This window comes from Prorops nasuta, unplaced genomic scaffold, assembly GCF_024137725.1.
Source record: "Prorops nasuta isolate Cenicafe-Biocafe unplaced genomic scaffold, Cenicafe_Pnas_1.2 PNAS00006, whole genome shotgun sequence".
In the NCBI taxonomy this organism is placed as follows: Eukaryota; Metazoa; Arthropoda; class Insecta; order Hymenoptera; family Bethylidae; genus Prorops; species Prorops nasuta.
The window spans coordinates 7,134,021-7,149,935 of NW_027116803.1; the positions used below are offsets into that span (position 1 = coordinate 7,134,021).

The 15,915-nt window shown below is 41.2% G+C and overlaps 2 protein-coding genes across 19 annotated transcripts in view; one reads left to right on the top strand and one right to left on the bottom strand.

The window, feature by feature from the left end:
- The window catches only part of LOC136774499 (uncharacterized), a 59,376-nt gene that overhangs the window by 9,494 nt on the left and 33,967 nt on the right, over positions 1-15,915 (bottom strand). For 9 of the 18 annotated variants that reach the window (XM_066728845.1, XM_066728844.1, XM_066728842.1 and 6 more), the window contains 14 exons: positions 7,556-7,709; positions 7,245-7,361; positions 6,791-6,962; positions 6,500-6,643; positions 5,826-5,971; positions 5,466-5,519; positions 5,176-5,223; positions 4,874-4,963; positions 4,596-4,658; positions 3,794-4,022; positions 3,588-3,707; positions 3,369-3,476; positions 3,105-3,287; positions 2,817-2,913 (listed from right to left, as the gene is read on the bottom strand). In XM_066728845.1, the coding sequence (XP_066584942.1) occupies positions 2,817-2,913; positions 3,105-3,287; positions 3,369-3,476; positions 3,588-3,707; positions 3,794-4,022; positions 4,596-4,658; positions 4,874-4,963; positions 5,176-5,223; positions 5,466-5,519; positions 5,826-5,971; positions 6,500-6,643; positions 6,791-6,962; positions 7,245-7,361; positions 7,556-7,709 (1,725 nt within the window). Of the gene's footprint in view, positions 1-8; positions 2,588-2,816; positions 2,914-3,104; positions 3,288-3,368; positions 3,477-3,587; positions 3,708-3,793; positions 4,023-4,595; positions 4,659-4,873; positions 4,964-5,175; positions 5,224-5,465; positions 5,520-5,825; positions 5,972-6,499; positions 6,644-6,790; positions 6,963-7,244; positions 7,362-7,555; positions 7,710-15,915 lie in introns of those variants that run through there. The other 9 variants (XM_066728840.1, XM_066728829.1, XM_066728832.1 and 6 more) reach the window with 9 other exon arrangements.
- LOC136774436 (adhesion G-protein coupled receptor D2-like) lies at positions 9,511-11,414 on the top strand. Its single transcript, XM_066728740.1, has 4 exons — positions 9,511-9,675; positions 9,998-10,103; positions 10,173-10,381; positions 10,501-11,414. Exons 1-4 carry the CDS (start codon positions 9,511-9,513, stop codon positions 11,023-11,025), a joined length of 1,005 nt encoding a protein of 334 aa, XP_066584837.1. The 3' UTR covers positions 11,026-11,414.

Genomic DNA, 15,915 nt, shown 5'->3' on the forward strand with positions numbered 1-15,915 from the left:
GTAAACTGTAGCTTTTAGTAGTATGAATATCTATTTTTTATTTTATTTTTGCACGATGGCTTGCGAAAACCGCGTCGCTCACAAAATGTATTTTCAAGCTCTAGTCTAACGTTATACATATAGGTATGCATATTATGTACCTATGGTATATATCAGCGTTGAGTCGATTCACTCGTGATACAATCGAGGATGCCTTGCCACGACGATGCGGTAGATACAGAATTTTGCAAACAATTACCATAAATATTTTTTTAACGATACAAAAGTCGTTAAAGTTGAATCGTCCAAAAAAAAAAAAAGCAAAATACAAATTTGGAGAATTCAATTGGCTAAATTTTTTCACAAATTCACTCTGGTCGCATCAACGGGAGGCAGTTCTCGCAAGGTACATTACGCAATAAAAATGCAATTTTATATATCTTATTAAAATACAATGTTTACGTATTAAATGGCGTATACAACGACGCAGATTCTTGCTCCTTTGAATGACAATTAACATTGAGGATGATTTGACAAAACATGATCATCGGCGTCGTCGGCCGAGAATCTCGAGCGGAGACGAGGTGTGCATTACAGCGATAGAGAAAAAAAAAGAGAAAAAAATGACTAGTGATATATATATATAAATATATATAGAGAGAGCTGTAAGTAAGCAGCCATAGTGAGACGCAATCGACGTTTTCCAAGACGAAAGGGAAGTCAGTCGAGTTAAGCGTGACTCGCGAAAGTCCTTTTTCGTGGTCAAGGTTATATAGCCAGGCATCGACGAGTGCGAATGTTTTGTCACATCATGCGATAAGCTTAGAAAAAAAATATCTAGGCTATCGGGACACAGCAAACACTGAAATATTGGTTTTTGGGGTTCAAGATGGAGGGGTTCATTAAATGTCAGTGAGAAAAACGTTTTGCAGGCATGGTTTCTTCCCTTTCCCCTCTCTCTCTCTCTCTCTCTCTCTCTCTCTCTCACTCTCTTTCTATTTTATTGTTCTCCTGCATAAGAGAGAGAAAGAGAAAGAGAGATAGAGAGAGACAGGGAGGGACTGGAAAGTGAAATTGAGTTAGAGGAAGAAAGAACGTGAGAGAGGGTACGTTGAAAGAGATAGGTCCTCAGAGGGCCCTCCCGAGGGAGCCCCAATTCAGCAACTACAACTCCATGTGTGTTATTACGTTTCCAGCAGAACTAATAACTCACTGTAAAGCAGCCTATACTTTCTCTTTTTCAATGCTCGGTCATAAACATATTTAACAACAACAAAAATTGGACTCGCATTTAAGAAACTTTATCGCTCTTCGTTTAGCCAATTGCAGTTTGCAGCGTTAACCCGAATGGTCGTGCTCGGAAAGAAAGAAGCGAAGAGACTAAAAGAGACTACGGATAGAGTGCACTCGAGTGTTCTACCTGTGTACAGGTAATGCGTACGCATTCGATAGCGTGCGAGAGCTCGAAAAAGGTTTACATCAGATTTCCATCGTTCGATCGGCAATTCTACGCCAATGAACCGTTCAAAGAATATTTTCATTCGAGTTGCTCGAGAACAACGTACGTCTCTGGACACTTCCACTAAGAAGATCTGCTTTGTACTTTTCATCAAGCTCGTTCCATTAATCTCTCTTTGCTCGAGTGTCCCACGAGTTTTAACCGTTTACCAGTGACAATGATTTAATCTCGATAAAATCTGCCATTTTTATGTGAAACGACGAGTTTGCAATCTGCAAAGTTTTATCGTTGGAGAATAACGAGGTTATTGAATGTATGAACAAATATCTGTGGTGATACGAGTCTTATTTAGCGGATAATAGAATTATTGTGTGGTGTTCTTCGGTACATATGCACGTGATTGCAGCATTTATAGCCAAACAGAAATCAACTGACACGATGCGTGGAGATTGTCCGATTAGTGCTAACACGCGTCAAATGTAATTGCATATGGACATACAAGTGTATATGCAGTATGCATTTAGGACTATGCAGGTAGAAAAGTGTGTATGGACGAAAAAGTTGGAGATTACTTTATATACGTAGTAGACAGATATCTATAGTGTCACTCGTGGCATGCGCTTATTAGCATAGTACGTTACGGAGCAAGCGATATCGGATTTTATTTCACTGCAAAATATCACATTTTCTTACTCATATAGCCAAGATATCTTTATAATATCTATAAAGCAGAGAATAATCTTATCGCAACTCTCTACAGTCGCAAAGAAGTAGAAGACCGTTTATTCGTATGCTACGTGCTACTTGATCAAATTTGATTGTGTCAGAAACAGTAAAAACTTTTGCTAAACTGTAATCTTTTGTCACAGATAGAATACAATTTTTTTATCAAAGATCATATTAATCCTTAAGCTCATAAGCCAGAGTTTTTCAGTTTCCAAAAAATGATTTTTATTTATACTAGTGTTAAACTATTCTTTCGAGATTACGTTAGATCTTTAAAGATCAACGTGTAAAGAATTAAGAGTATACACTAGAAATGGTCACTGTGACCTTTTTGCAAAACTTCTTCTTCTTCCTCAGGGTGAATTGGATTCTTAAGCTTTTGATCTTTATTCGTGGAAGGAGAGGATTTGCATGCATCGTGTTCTGGAACAAACAGCGTAATAAATATGGAAGAGGATCTGGTATTTTGGAATGGAGAATGAAAGTTAGAGTAGAAAGAGAGATATATAAATAGATAGATAGATAGATAGAGAGAGAGAGAGAGAGAGAGAGAGAGAGAGAGAGAGAGAGAGGGAAAGAGAAAGATCAAGAGAGAGAGAGAGAATCGACAAAAAGATAGTATCAGAACGAGCAAGATTATTTTCAATTTTACCTTGGAATGTTGAGCTGACGTTGGTGTAATCGGTGGCGTTTCTTCAGCATCTACGCTCGCTGAATTTGGCAATCGCTGCTCTTGCACCGACGCCAAGCTAAGGACCAAGCATACAGCGTCCATTTAACAAACCAGTCTACACCATTAATTTAAACTCGATACCTCATCGATTAAATAAATTGCCAGCGACTCAGTGAATAAGACAAATACAAAAATAGCCATAAATAATTCACTATATCCTATCCCTGCGCACAATAACCTGAAGAAGGAAGTTTGAAAAAAAAGTACCGTTTGAGCGTCACCAGAGTACCAGTCAGCTTTTTGCAACGTCTTAACGCTGATTCCAAACGCTCAGGCTCTTCCTTAAGGAATTTTTCTTCTCGCATGGCTTTTTCCATCTCAGAACTAAGCAATCCTTTCATAGAGTCTTGAAGATTTGGAAAGCGTACCTTCAGATCCGCCACGGTTTTGCTGCAAGATTAACGATAATCGTGAACGGTCCTTCGAAAAGAGCAAAAGAGACTACCAAAAATACAATTTTCAAACACTCACCTCGACTTGCTAAGTATCAACGCCATGTTCTCCACATCAGACATGTTGACTCGTGTTTTCCTATTGATAACATTGCCACGAAGCTCCTCCACTGTGCTCTCCAGCTCGCTGAAACGCATCTCGAGTTTAACGACACTCCGGACGAGCCACGTTTATTACATAAATACGTAACACCAGGAGGCTAATCCCAATTGTCAAATGAAAGAGTGAGATAATTACGTGAGATCTTTTTCCAGTCTAATCATTTCCTGTTTGTAGAGATCTGCCTCGCGACTGAGTCGAATTTTTTCAGCGTCTTCCGTCGACCAATTGGCGTCGATGCCAGATAACAGCATTGCTCTGAAACGGAGGACACAATTATAAGAAGGAAGTGACGCATTGCAGCTGGGTTATTGCGAAATAATGTTTTCTTCCCACAGCATTACCTAATTGTAATAAAAGTATCCCTGATGGTTTCTCGTACGGTGTGAGCTTGTGCTTGCGACATCCTCCTGAGATTTCTTACTTCTTGCCTGAGGTCCTTGGCCTTCTTCTGCAAGCCTCTCAGCTGATTGTACATCTCCGGAGTGAGAGCCAGGTCCCGGTAGACGTATTGACCCGTCACAAGTGCGGCAGGCTTCGGGGGTGGCGTAGGCTTGTGTCTGCTATCTCGCTCTGCAATCGTTGGCACTGATTTAATTACTCGTCGTAATTAATTAACGATTAATTGGCTGAAAAACATTGCGACACAGAAGCCTTTAAGCGGAATCTCGCCGGAATCTCCTGATTCCTCTCCACCACGGATTATATACGCACTGTATATATTAAATGATTCCTCTTGGTGCATGATCAATTAATTAGCAAAGCTACGATAATACGCTATGGGTGTAACGAACGTAATAGCTAAAAAAATAGAAAATATTAAATTAAACATAAGTGTGCGGTGAATTAATAGGGTCTTCCTGTGTCGAGTAAACGAGGATAACAAATGCCCGCGAGTGGTTTCAATGTTCTATATACAGCTCTTCCTTGACAAATCTGCTAGGACGTAGTTAAAGCTGCTTCTACGTAGGTTTAACGTACTTCCCTGTGTTATTACTGGAGAGGATCACGAAAATTCGGAATAATCAAGAGAGGCAAACAGTAATTTATGCAAGCTGCGAATATGCCAGAAGCGGAACCAAAGTGTGAATGAGAAATTGTTAAGGGAGTGGATCTAGAATTAATGGAGAAAAGAAGAGATTTTACCTTGCGAAGACATCCTCGGCAACGTGGAGGATTTGATCGCTGGTTTCGTTGGTTTTGTATCCGCTAGTCGAAGTGGGCAATGCAAAAATAATACGTAGGAGAAGAGAAAAGCGTTAGATATTAGTTGCGTTAGTGTCAGTGTTACTTTTCGAGAGAAAAAAAAGAACAGAAAGGATTTCGTACTGTTTTTAATTTCTCTTTTTCTAATATATTGTAATATTCAATCTGTGTATGCTGAGCTTACAGTTCTGAGAATCGGACGGATATCTTGGCATTACCTGCGTGTTGCGGGGAGTGCTGTTTGGGAGAGTTCATGTCTGGTGGCTCATCGCTGAAGGACACGGACTTTTCAAAGGACACCGATTTATCTGCAATATTCATTCATCAGCATATTTCTCTTCCGACAATGCTTGGTCACATCGATAACGAAAAGCAAGCTACTTTCTCGATTGCAGACTCATCCGACAAAATGGAAAAAAGGTGTACTATATATATATATAGATAGGACGAAATAACTAATTACTAAGCCTACGAAAGTCTTTGCAGCATATAAAGATTAAACGTATGTGTTGGTGCGCACCTTTGCCTAATTTTGGCGGTTTAGCGTCAGTCCTTAAGTACGAGTCATCTGTAACGGAGGTTCAGACATTTGGATTTAAAAAGAACACGCGAAGATTACATTCTTATATAATATATATATATATATATATATGTAATGAGAGATTTTCGCACAGGTACGGTATGACATATAGATATAGCATATACTTAACGATACAAATGTAAATGTGTTAAGCAAGAAGGAAGGAATGTAGGGGGGGGGGTATTGGGAAGAAGAGTAGAGTTAGAGCCATTAGAAAATAAAAGGCACACCTGGCAGTGAGGCTGAGCTGGAGCCAGAGCGTTTGTCGAACTCGTCCCCTACGCCTGGTGTGTGCGTTAGTCGGAATAACGAAGCAGTTGTACAGAAGCAGGATTCGGGAAATTTCAAAGCATAAACAAATCTTTTAGGCCTTTTCGTATAAAGCGATAAATAAAATAATGTAAAGTTTAGATTCGCAGTTTTCAGTGTAATTATCAAGCACGAAGGAAAATTAATGGAAGAGAAGAGAGAGATGGGAATGAGATTTTCTATCCTGAGGCAATATATATATATATATAAAGGAATATCGATATCTCAGCAGTATTTTCCATTCTCGTGCTTCCTTAAGTCTTTACGTGTGCTTTTTATACCTGCTGCTCTCGCGTAAGGATCTCGACCAGCAGGAACCTGTAAGTAGTCCCTGGGCGAAGGACTCGTGTGAGGTGCGTGCGTCAAAGCCTTCTGTACCAATCCAGTCAAATTAGCCAGCTGCCTCTCCATGTGCTCCACCCTTATCCTGTGCAAAGAAAATCTCGATGAGAAGGACATAAATCCCAGAGGAAAATCGTCCTCCTCTAACAGGAGGACAACGCGCGAGCACAAGCCATTTCATATAATAATAATACACGTATCGAATCGACGAAGAAAACCGATCCAGCTTGGTGAACGTGCAATCTCCGCAGTTTTGCAGCTTCGTTAAAATGGAAATCCATTTGGCATGCTCGCGAGAGCAAATTTTGCGCGATTCATGCTGATATTTTTCTTACGCAATATTGCAATATAATATCGAGCTGGAGCATGCATTCCGTATAGACTCGAGGTAGGTGGCTCGCGTGAGCGTTATGCCAGTCCCGATGGCCGATCGGGTTCATTCCGGCGCAGGCAGCAGGCCAGGCACAATACGAACCGATAATGACACTACACATGTGTGATGGAGCAGTATATATATAATATTTCTCACTGAAAAGAAATAATAAGAAACGTCTACTGCGCAAGGCAATTATACGAGCGACATGTGTATGTATGTGGATTTGTCTTGAGATACCGAGTGACGTCGTAGCTCGGACCGCCAGGCGGTAGAGACGCTGGTCCCCCGGAAGGGAAAGGAGATCTCGGGGGACCCGAGGGTGGTCGACTCGGCGGCTTCACGCCGTAAAGTCCGTACGACTCCTCCAACAGCTCCGTATCGCTGCATCAGCCACAATTGTAATTTACAGAGAGCGGCTCAGACATTATGACACATACAGGAGGAAGTAGAGCGATAACCGACCACTCTCCTCGATCATCGGACAATCAATATATCCTTTCAAAGTAAAAAAGAAAACTCCTCCTTTACCTGGCCTCCTCGTCGATGACCGGCGTGACGGTTCCAGAGTACTGGGAGTAGTAAGGGTCCTCGTAGCTGCTACCAGCGCTGTAAGGTCCTGACGGGTACCTCCCAGCCGCGGACCCGACTCCTCCGACCCTTTCTGGACTGCTCATGTAACCGCTTTCCCCGTGTAGTCGATCTACCATTAAAAGAACAACAAACAAAGAAAAAAACAAACGATCATTCTTAATCGTCCCATGCGAACAATGAACTATTGTCTCATGCAAATGTGCGGTGGCAGCGGCTCAGGATGGCGAAATGACAGAGTCTCGAGGTTATGTTTCTAGTAATCTATCCGATACACCTTTTTCGCTCTTGCGGAAAATTGGTCCACGCGAAAATGAACGTTTTTCGTGTTAGTATATATCATTAGTAACCGCGCGGGGATGAGTTGGTCGTATTTTTTCCATTTTCTACTGACCTGCTGGTATACTACAGAGGGAGATCGAGCTGTCTCTAGAGAAGCGTGCCGAGCCCCCGAGACTGCGGAACGGCTTGCCCTGCGGTACTCCTACACAGTGCGCACCTATCCAGCCATCCATAACAAAAAGAAGAAAAGAAAAAAACAACCAAAAATACCGAAAATCACCGCATCCCTTATCATCACATATAGGATCAGAGTCAGTGGTCTTCGGCTGCCGCGGCATTTGGGACTTTTCCGCGCACCCTCGAGCCATTGCAAACGTTTGTGTCCGGATGGAGCTGGTCGACGCGTTCATTCTTTTTGCTTACCTGGGGCAGCGAGGGACTTTGGCGTCGACGGTGTAGCGTTGGGTCCGCTGATGATCGACGATGCAGCGGGACTGTAAGCTCTCAATAAGGAAGCTCCGCGCGGTAATGTTCTGCTACCACCCACGTAATAGCTGTCCGATGAGTTTTTCGCGGTCTGCAAGTAGAAATGGGGGTCAAAGGTCAGACTCATTGGTGCATTGGAGGAAACATATGGATGGAGAGTTTCTTTGGCTTTAATTATCTGTAACTTGGCAATTCGGTCCAGCGGGAGTTTATTGTCTCGTGTAGGATGGGAAAGTTACAAGATGGTCCATGGATGGTTCTCGGCAAGGTGATCGATCGTTGTATCACGGTTCACACTAATATTCGGTGTAATGCTCTCAGCATCGCTATATTATTATATACCATTATTACTGCCGCAACTGCTTTTTGCCTCTTCTGGTGTTAAACTCTGCGGTAACGTTTCAAGGCTGTCCACGAAAGTACCTCAATTTTATTAGAAAACATCCTTCGGTATTATTCAATCGACCGTTCTCGTCTTACGCAACCGGAGAATTATCAGTTTTTATAAAATGTGACGTTAAATCAATTTTTTCGCTTTTAAAGCCACAAATTAGTGCTCTTCTCTCTGCATATTTGCAAATTATCATGCATATATACATAGTGCTCTTACTTTATTGTTTTTGAAAGCAGAGGAAGATTGTAAGTCGGATAAAAGAGTTTCCAGTGCTATTCACATTTTGACTCTGAACAGTAATAAATTCACAGAGCGTACAGTGATATGACGGATAACTTATCGAATTGGAAAACTCTTTGATAATTGAAGAACAGCAAGAACTAAAAAGAATTTTTCTTGCTTAGACCTATATATATGCATAACGTTTTTCTATACGTTTGTTCCACATTATTTATCACTTTGCCACAAGCAACTTTCAACTCTTCATAACGTAAGAACTTTCATCATCGCGCACATCTGTAAACTTAAAATAAGTGCATTTTAACGAAGCGTTACGATCTTATTTTCTCTCTCTCTCTCTCTCTCTCTCCCAACTAGATGTTATCAATGAAGAGAAGGGGACCTTGCGCGAAGTACGGAGAAAACTCGGAAAATAAGGCGGGGAGAATAGCGTAAACAGATATTTCTAAGAGCTTTGCTGCAATAAATAATATCAGCAAGAACCCAAGAACCGGATCAGGCTTGATAGCATTAAACATCGCATAAATATTATAAAGTCTCGTTACGATTTCACTCAAGTTACAGCGTTACCAGTTTAAAAGTGTTGGCAATTTTGCGGAGAGAAACTTTCGGGATTTAGGGAGAGGGTTGGGAAGAAGAGGGAGGAGGTGTCCTGTGCGTGCCAAGTTTAGCCTGAGCAAGGTCTCTCTTGTCTTGGTCTCTCCTCCCTCTCTGAACTCGCCTAGCGATCGTAGGCTCTGCGTGCCCAGCCGATTCGCATCGATTTCCTTCGTTTCTTAGTCGTTGTTTACCCATGCCGGCCGTCGGCCCGTCGAATCTCTGCGCGCGCATAAATCGTTAAAAATTCAATAACAAAAAATGCCACTGCATCCGCTCGTTTAACAACGTTAGAATCGACCTGGAAGCTCCAAGAAGGCATCGGCAACATTGAAAACGTGCCATAAAAGCTTGCCCAGCGCCAATATTAGGGTAATTACAGACTACGTGTATTATGCGATATTGGACTAATTTCGCAGCAGTTTTTCATAACGATTACTTCATTTGTGCCAAGTGCCGAAGGTATAATGGCTATGAGAAGCTTGTTTGGTAATCCATGGGTATACACATAACAGTGGAGTTGTGTGTTGACAGTGCGGAGCCTGGGAAATTGAAGCAGAAGAAGAAAGAAAAGTTGGGAAAAAGGTGGGAGGATAGATTTCTGGTTGGAGATAGAGATATTAAGGCTGAAGTGAAGAAGGAAACGCATAGATGAACGAGCATGAAGAGATCGATCGGAGCTTTCATCCACGTGCTACTGGCGTGCTGGATGCTCTACAGCTGTACTTTCGTAGCAGCAGATTCGTTAGAAAACGCCCCTCCAATTATCCGTTCCAACAGGACACCGATGCATAAAGTCCTTCTCACTCAGAGGGGATATATCCAGGTGAGACACACCCTCTTCTTTTTATAATTAATCTCTACGCACTTACGGTATTTCAATGGGATTAATTAATCTCCGTTTAAATATTAAGAAATGCTAGAGAGATTGTTGGAGAAAGCAAGAGAAACTTTAGTAAGTATATATATATATTGGTTTTGAGGTAGTTATATACGTTCTAATTGTTATTTATTAGATTACTATAAGGTGTGCAGGATATTTTTTTTAATAGTTATGTTAAGATTTGTAAATTTTATTTGAAAAAGCAGCGAAGGAAAAAATTCTTAACATTGCAGCTAGTTTTTAAGCAAAAATGCTTCCTCTACAGTTTCTCAGGTGGGAGCTACCTGTACCAAAAATCAAGGAGTTTACGTTTTGCTTGTGGATCAAGTCTGATAATTTCACCCTCGATCACTCTATCTTTTCTTACTCGAGTAAGTGTTCCATAAATGATTTTCTTAACTCTCTAGAGAAAATAAAACTATAGAGCGAACGTTTTGCAGAGGATGAGAAGGATAGTCTAGTCCGATCATGGATATCTGATCATGGTCAAAGCGTAAGATTGGAAATCAGCAGAGTAAAATTGTTCGAGCAGCCAGTTCGAATGCTTGAAAATCGCTGGTACCACGTTTGTCAAAGTTGGGAAAGTTATCATGGTCGTTTTGCACTCTGGATTGACGGTCGTGTCAAGGTTCAAGGTCACGCCGAAGAGGTTCGTATCATTATAACAAGTAATTACTCGCGTGTACATCTTAGAGAAGAATTCATTGTAGAAATAAAATAGTATCTAAAAGAATGTATGGAGGAAATAAAAACCTTGGGGGTTTACAGACCAGAGGGCACACTATACCCAGTGGAGGAGATATCGTCCTTGGGCAGGAGTACACGGACTTTGATAAAGGTCTGGAAGAGGGCATAGAGGGTGCAGTATTGGGTTTCAATTTACTATTGGCCTCGGCGTTCTCGCCATTCGACTCGTCTTTGGTTTCCGAGAAATCCGAATCGAACGGGAGCAGCAGGTGGGAGAGGAACGCGAGTAACTCGAGACATGCAGACCCTGAAGGAATTCGAGGTGCGATTGGCGATCCGGTCATCGACAAATATTTAGAATCATTGCGAGCCCTATGGATCTCTACGGAGAATTCGGATGACTCATCGAGGAATTCCGCGATACATCTGCAGGAGCCTTTGGGACTACGATTGGTCAAGTTGTCCTTCGTTAACTGTGAAATCGGCAGAGGCAGCCCGTACATCGGAGCCAAAGATCTAATGTTGATTTCTTGGAGTAGAACACCGGTGAAGATTTTCGGTGGTGCTTTGCTAAAAAACGTTTACGGCAAATGTGGACATTTCTAAGATATTCCATAGACCGATTAAGTTGTCCTTCTGCAACTGTCAAATCGGCAAAGGAAGTTGGTACATCGGTGCGGAAGATCTCGTGTTAATTTCCTGGAGAGTAGGACATGAAGACACCGGCCAAGATTTTCGAGGGGTTGCGTTAAAAAATATTTACGACAAATGTGGAAACTCGTGGGACTTTGCGTAAGATGGTCAAGATACTCTTCATCAACTGTGAAATCGACGGAGGAAACCCATACATCGGGACGTAAGATTTGATGTTGAAATCGTGGATCAGGACGTCGGGAGATCGATCGTCATTTTCGGTAAAGCTTTGCTGAAGAATATTTATACGACAAATGTGGAAACTTGTAAGATATTGCACGAAGCGTGTGGTGCCTGTTCCGTAAGAACAAGAAGAAACTAAAGCTGCGCGTGAAAAATGTACGAGAGATTTCTAGCGGACCAAACTATTATGTGCAAAAGGAAAACAGGATTTTGGCCGATGCGATCCAAGTACGGTTAGGAATTGCGCTTTGGCATGGTGTACGCGTCTTATTGCCATCTACTTTAGTGCCATTTCGAGCAAACGTGCCCGTAGTAAGCAATTACAATTTTGGTAAAAAAATCTCTCAACCCGATCTGGGGCGCCGCTTAATTCTCTTTCCGAGAAATCCAATTGGCGGTATGCAAAGCACGTATTGCAAAACGCTAGGCGTGCAGATCTGAATTTCAGTATACCAGCTTTGTGTTCATTCTAATAATTCCGTGCTGTCATAATAAGTTAATAATCGAATCGTTGAGATTACTATCGACAGTAATGTAACTCTAGTAGCAAAATATACAGGGTTCGACACTTAAAACGCCCCAATAAGCATACGCGTATATAAGAAAACGTCTATATTTATCTCCGTTATTTTCAGAGGTATCAAATAGTTACATAAGACTTTTCTCAATGAAAATAGTAAACGGTTTGCAGAAAGTTTAATGCAGCATAAATTTTGTATTAGTTTTACGAAGGCACGCGTTTTCTTGTATGTGGACCCTGTATAATAATTAAGGAGTGTCTTTACAAACGACCTTAATTCACACTTGGAAGAAATTCATGTTCAAATTACCATTCGGTTTCAATTAACTGTTTCCGGTAAGTTCTTCTAATATTTTTTCCAATATAAAGAACCTAATTATTACATAAAAAAATTGAGAAGTAAAATGAGTTTCCCATATAATTCCTGTCTCTTATTTTACAGTTTTTCTGATACTCTCAGAAGAAAATCGTTATAGTTGAAATAAGTCCATGTGAAAAGACACACCTTGACTGTCTTTACGAGACTTTTGCGCGTGTACATACTACATATATATATATATATATATACATATAATTATAATTACTAATACTAATAAAGGAGAAAGAGAATTACCTTGCAACAGTTTTTATGATAAATCGATCAATACACCTCCATCCCACAAATCAAGTATATCACCTGTTACAGGTACTTTCATATTTAGCACGCATCATCCGATTATACCTGCGCAAATAATCAATTTTTCTTCCTCCCGCGCGGAGACTCATGGCAATCGGTATTCAACGCAGTTTCACCGCGGAGCCTTTCACTTTCACCGAAAATCACCTACTCTACCTCAAGGACCTGTGTTGTGTACCTTTCGCCGCATAAACATATCCTACAAATAGTTCTTCTTTCCCTCTATCCTCGCATAACTTACGCAGAACCCCCGCGTGCATTACCCGTTCAACAAGTTTTCTTTTTTCTTTCTTAAACAAAAAAAATAACCCACAATAGCATATCTCCAGCATACATATAAATTCTTCACCGTGGTTTATGATAGTAGAAAGTCGTCACAGAAATTGCTGCGCGGAATATGAAAGATGGCGAAGGATCGAGCTACGCGAAAAAGGACGCGACGCGCGAGACAATTTGGAGCGAGCCTCGAATCCCTTCGATAGTTCGATCCTACGACTTAATACGTTTACTCGCTGTGAGTTCGATTCCAGATAAGAACGCAAGCGCTACAAAGTGTTACGTAATTATGAAGAATTCGAGTGAAAGAAGCGGTAGAAAAACATCGACTTTCAAATCCACTTTGCTACGAAGAAAAAAGTACTGTGTATCCTCCCGTATACACGTACGTACAATGCATACACACGTATCTTATATAATTATTATACATTATAAGATAGCACCCGTAAAAAAGGAGCTCGTACGTGCAGATTTTACGACAGCGAATTATTGATCATTTTCAGTCATTCAAAAATCACGCGTACGCTGTTTTCTCGCGCATCGAGATTTTTTGGGAATAGGATGAGGTGGAGAAATCAGCGAGACAGGGAGTACCGTCGCGCGCCGTGGAAGGCGCGGGAGAACGTGCGCTGACTCGATTCTCCTTTCAGCACTTCCGGTGCGCTACGGCGATAGCGAAAGGTCTGCCGAGAGACTTTGCATTTTTTTTTCCGTGTTTTTTTTATTTTTCCTCTTTTTGTCGCACGACTCGCCACGGCGAGCCCTCCGCAGACACCTACTTCCGGCTACCGCAACGCTTTTCCAATGAGAAAGTTTACGCATTTTTGTCATTCGTACAAAGTATGCTCGCGAACGTTTGTTTTAACAATACGATAAAGCAAACGTAATCACAAATAAATGCAAAAAAGTACAGCTACATTGTCCGTAAAGAAATCGCTTTCACGGAATTATTTCGGAGAATTCACAGGGATCTGATAAAAATGCGTTGCGATATATAATAGGAGTGATTCCTAATCGAGGCTCATTTCTCTAATTATGTAATAAAGTGTCGTAATTACAATGATTATAGTAATTTTGTAATGTCAATGATCAAGTTTATTGTTTCAATGGAGATTCTTGCGAGTGACAAGAAGCGTGCAATTGGTAAAGGAATTCCTGTTTAAAGCTTTGTTAAGTTAAGGTGAATGCGCTGGCAGTTAGAAGGGAGACCTTGCACCCGGACGCTAAACGTTTTCTCGTTAGTCAATGGCCTGCGGGAGAAAAATCTCATCGGCCTTAAATAGAATGATTTGGTGAGAAATATGGTCTCTGAGAGAGCAGTGCTCTGATTCCAGTTTTCCTTTTTCTCATTAACATCCGAAGCGGCGCAAATCGACTTAACGACTCTAATAACAACGGTCCCGATTCGCTGGCACAATCATTATAAGCCAGACGAGCTGTTTTGCGTTTAATTATGAGAAAAATGAAACAACAACGAAGAGTGGGAGTAGAGGTGTTCTTTATTCTTCTTGTTGAAATATTGCTGTTACAGGAATTAATCAGGCCAGGGAATACCAGAATACCAGTTGCATAATTTTACTGCCTCGATTAGTATCTGGCTTGGCAGTCTTTATCACTAAATGGCAATGGAATGGCGTCCTTATAGAACCATCGAATTGCTAACAAATTCATTTCACGGCTCTCTCACCTCTTACATAAATCGATTGCACGTCTGACCAAATCAGGCTTCGATCTTGATTAATAAGGTTTTACGCACTTCAAGATTGTCCCCCTCGTCAATGCACTGTCATTTCCACTCGAGCCCAGCGACGCGCAGGTGATTGCATCTTCGACTTTTACAAGCGGATGTAACACGTATATACGGACAGCTGTAACTGATGACCGATTTGGACATTTTCGACAACTACGTATATGTAATATAAACGCGTACAATGATTTTCATGTAATAATATAATTTTTTCATTATATTTTCAGCTAACGTAGAATATATTGGTATATAAATACCGATCAAGTTGTTCGATAACAAGTCTATTTTCCACGTGGGTAAATCTGACGTTTCCAAAACAAATTAAAATGTATAGGCATTCCTAATGATCCAGATTCCTGTTCTATAATCATTGCTACAGGTTCTGAATAAAAAATTCTAGTATAAAAATTTTGATTAGGATGAAATATCGTCGTGTTACCAGGTTTAAGGATCCTGAATGACCAAGTTTTGAAAAAGAAATGTATTTTTCACATTTTATCGCTTGTGAAACGTCTTTCCGATCAAATACCTGCGTGAAATCCCATTACGTGGCAGAATACGCGTTGAGTCGAGTATCGGATCCAAGATTTCGAAAGTCTCTTCTTGCGAAGATTTCGTCAAATTTCCTACCGGAAATCTTACGCTGAAGCGTGGCGAGGATTTCGTGCCTGGATTTCAGCCTCTCACCAGTTTTATCATCTGCGTGTAAAACGACTAGATTGCCTGACTAATAGCCTCGTTTATTATAGAAAAAACTATGAGAAATTCATGGAAAAAAGTTCATTGCAGCCGACTCCTTCTTCGGAAATCATATTTGGTTATTATTCCTACATGAGTACACAAGAACTTTCGTTATTGCAGATCGAGCATTGCGAACGGTCAAACTTACGGTTTATTACAACGATGCTATATTGAAAGCAGTTGGCAGTGTGAAGTTTGTAAGAAAGTGAAGGTCCTGAGCAGAGCAAAGCAGAGCAGAGCAGAGCAGAGCAGAGCAGAGCAGTGTACAGCATCGAGTCAGAAGACCTCTTCGGGTAGGAGGTGAGTACACATCTTGTAGGCTTACCTACCAAGTGAGCAACTCTACCGGGCAGTTACCTTTCTGTTTCGGGACTGTGAGGATCTACCATCCCCAAGTTACGCGTCAAGTTTCTTGCTAAACTTCAACTTCTCGGTGAGTTACGCTCTAATTTCGACCATTTCCGCTCCTGTTCTTCTTCGGTCCTCTCTTCCGGTGGATGCCTGCGACCTTCTTTCCATCTCTCCCAATTGACAGATTTACTCGAACGTCCGCGACGCGGTGAAAAGTGTCATTTCTTTCCTCGATATACGTACGCATTTCTTTGTCATCGTAATTCTTTCAAAGAGGTGTTAAGTTTATAGCTCTGCCTTGAAAAACAG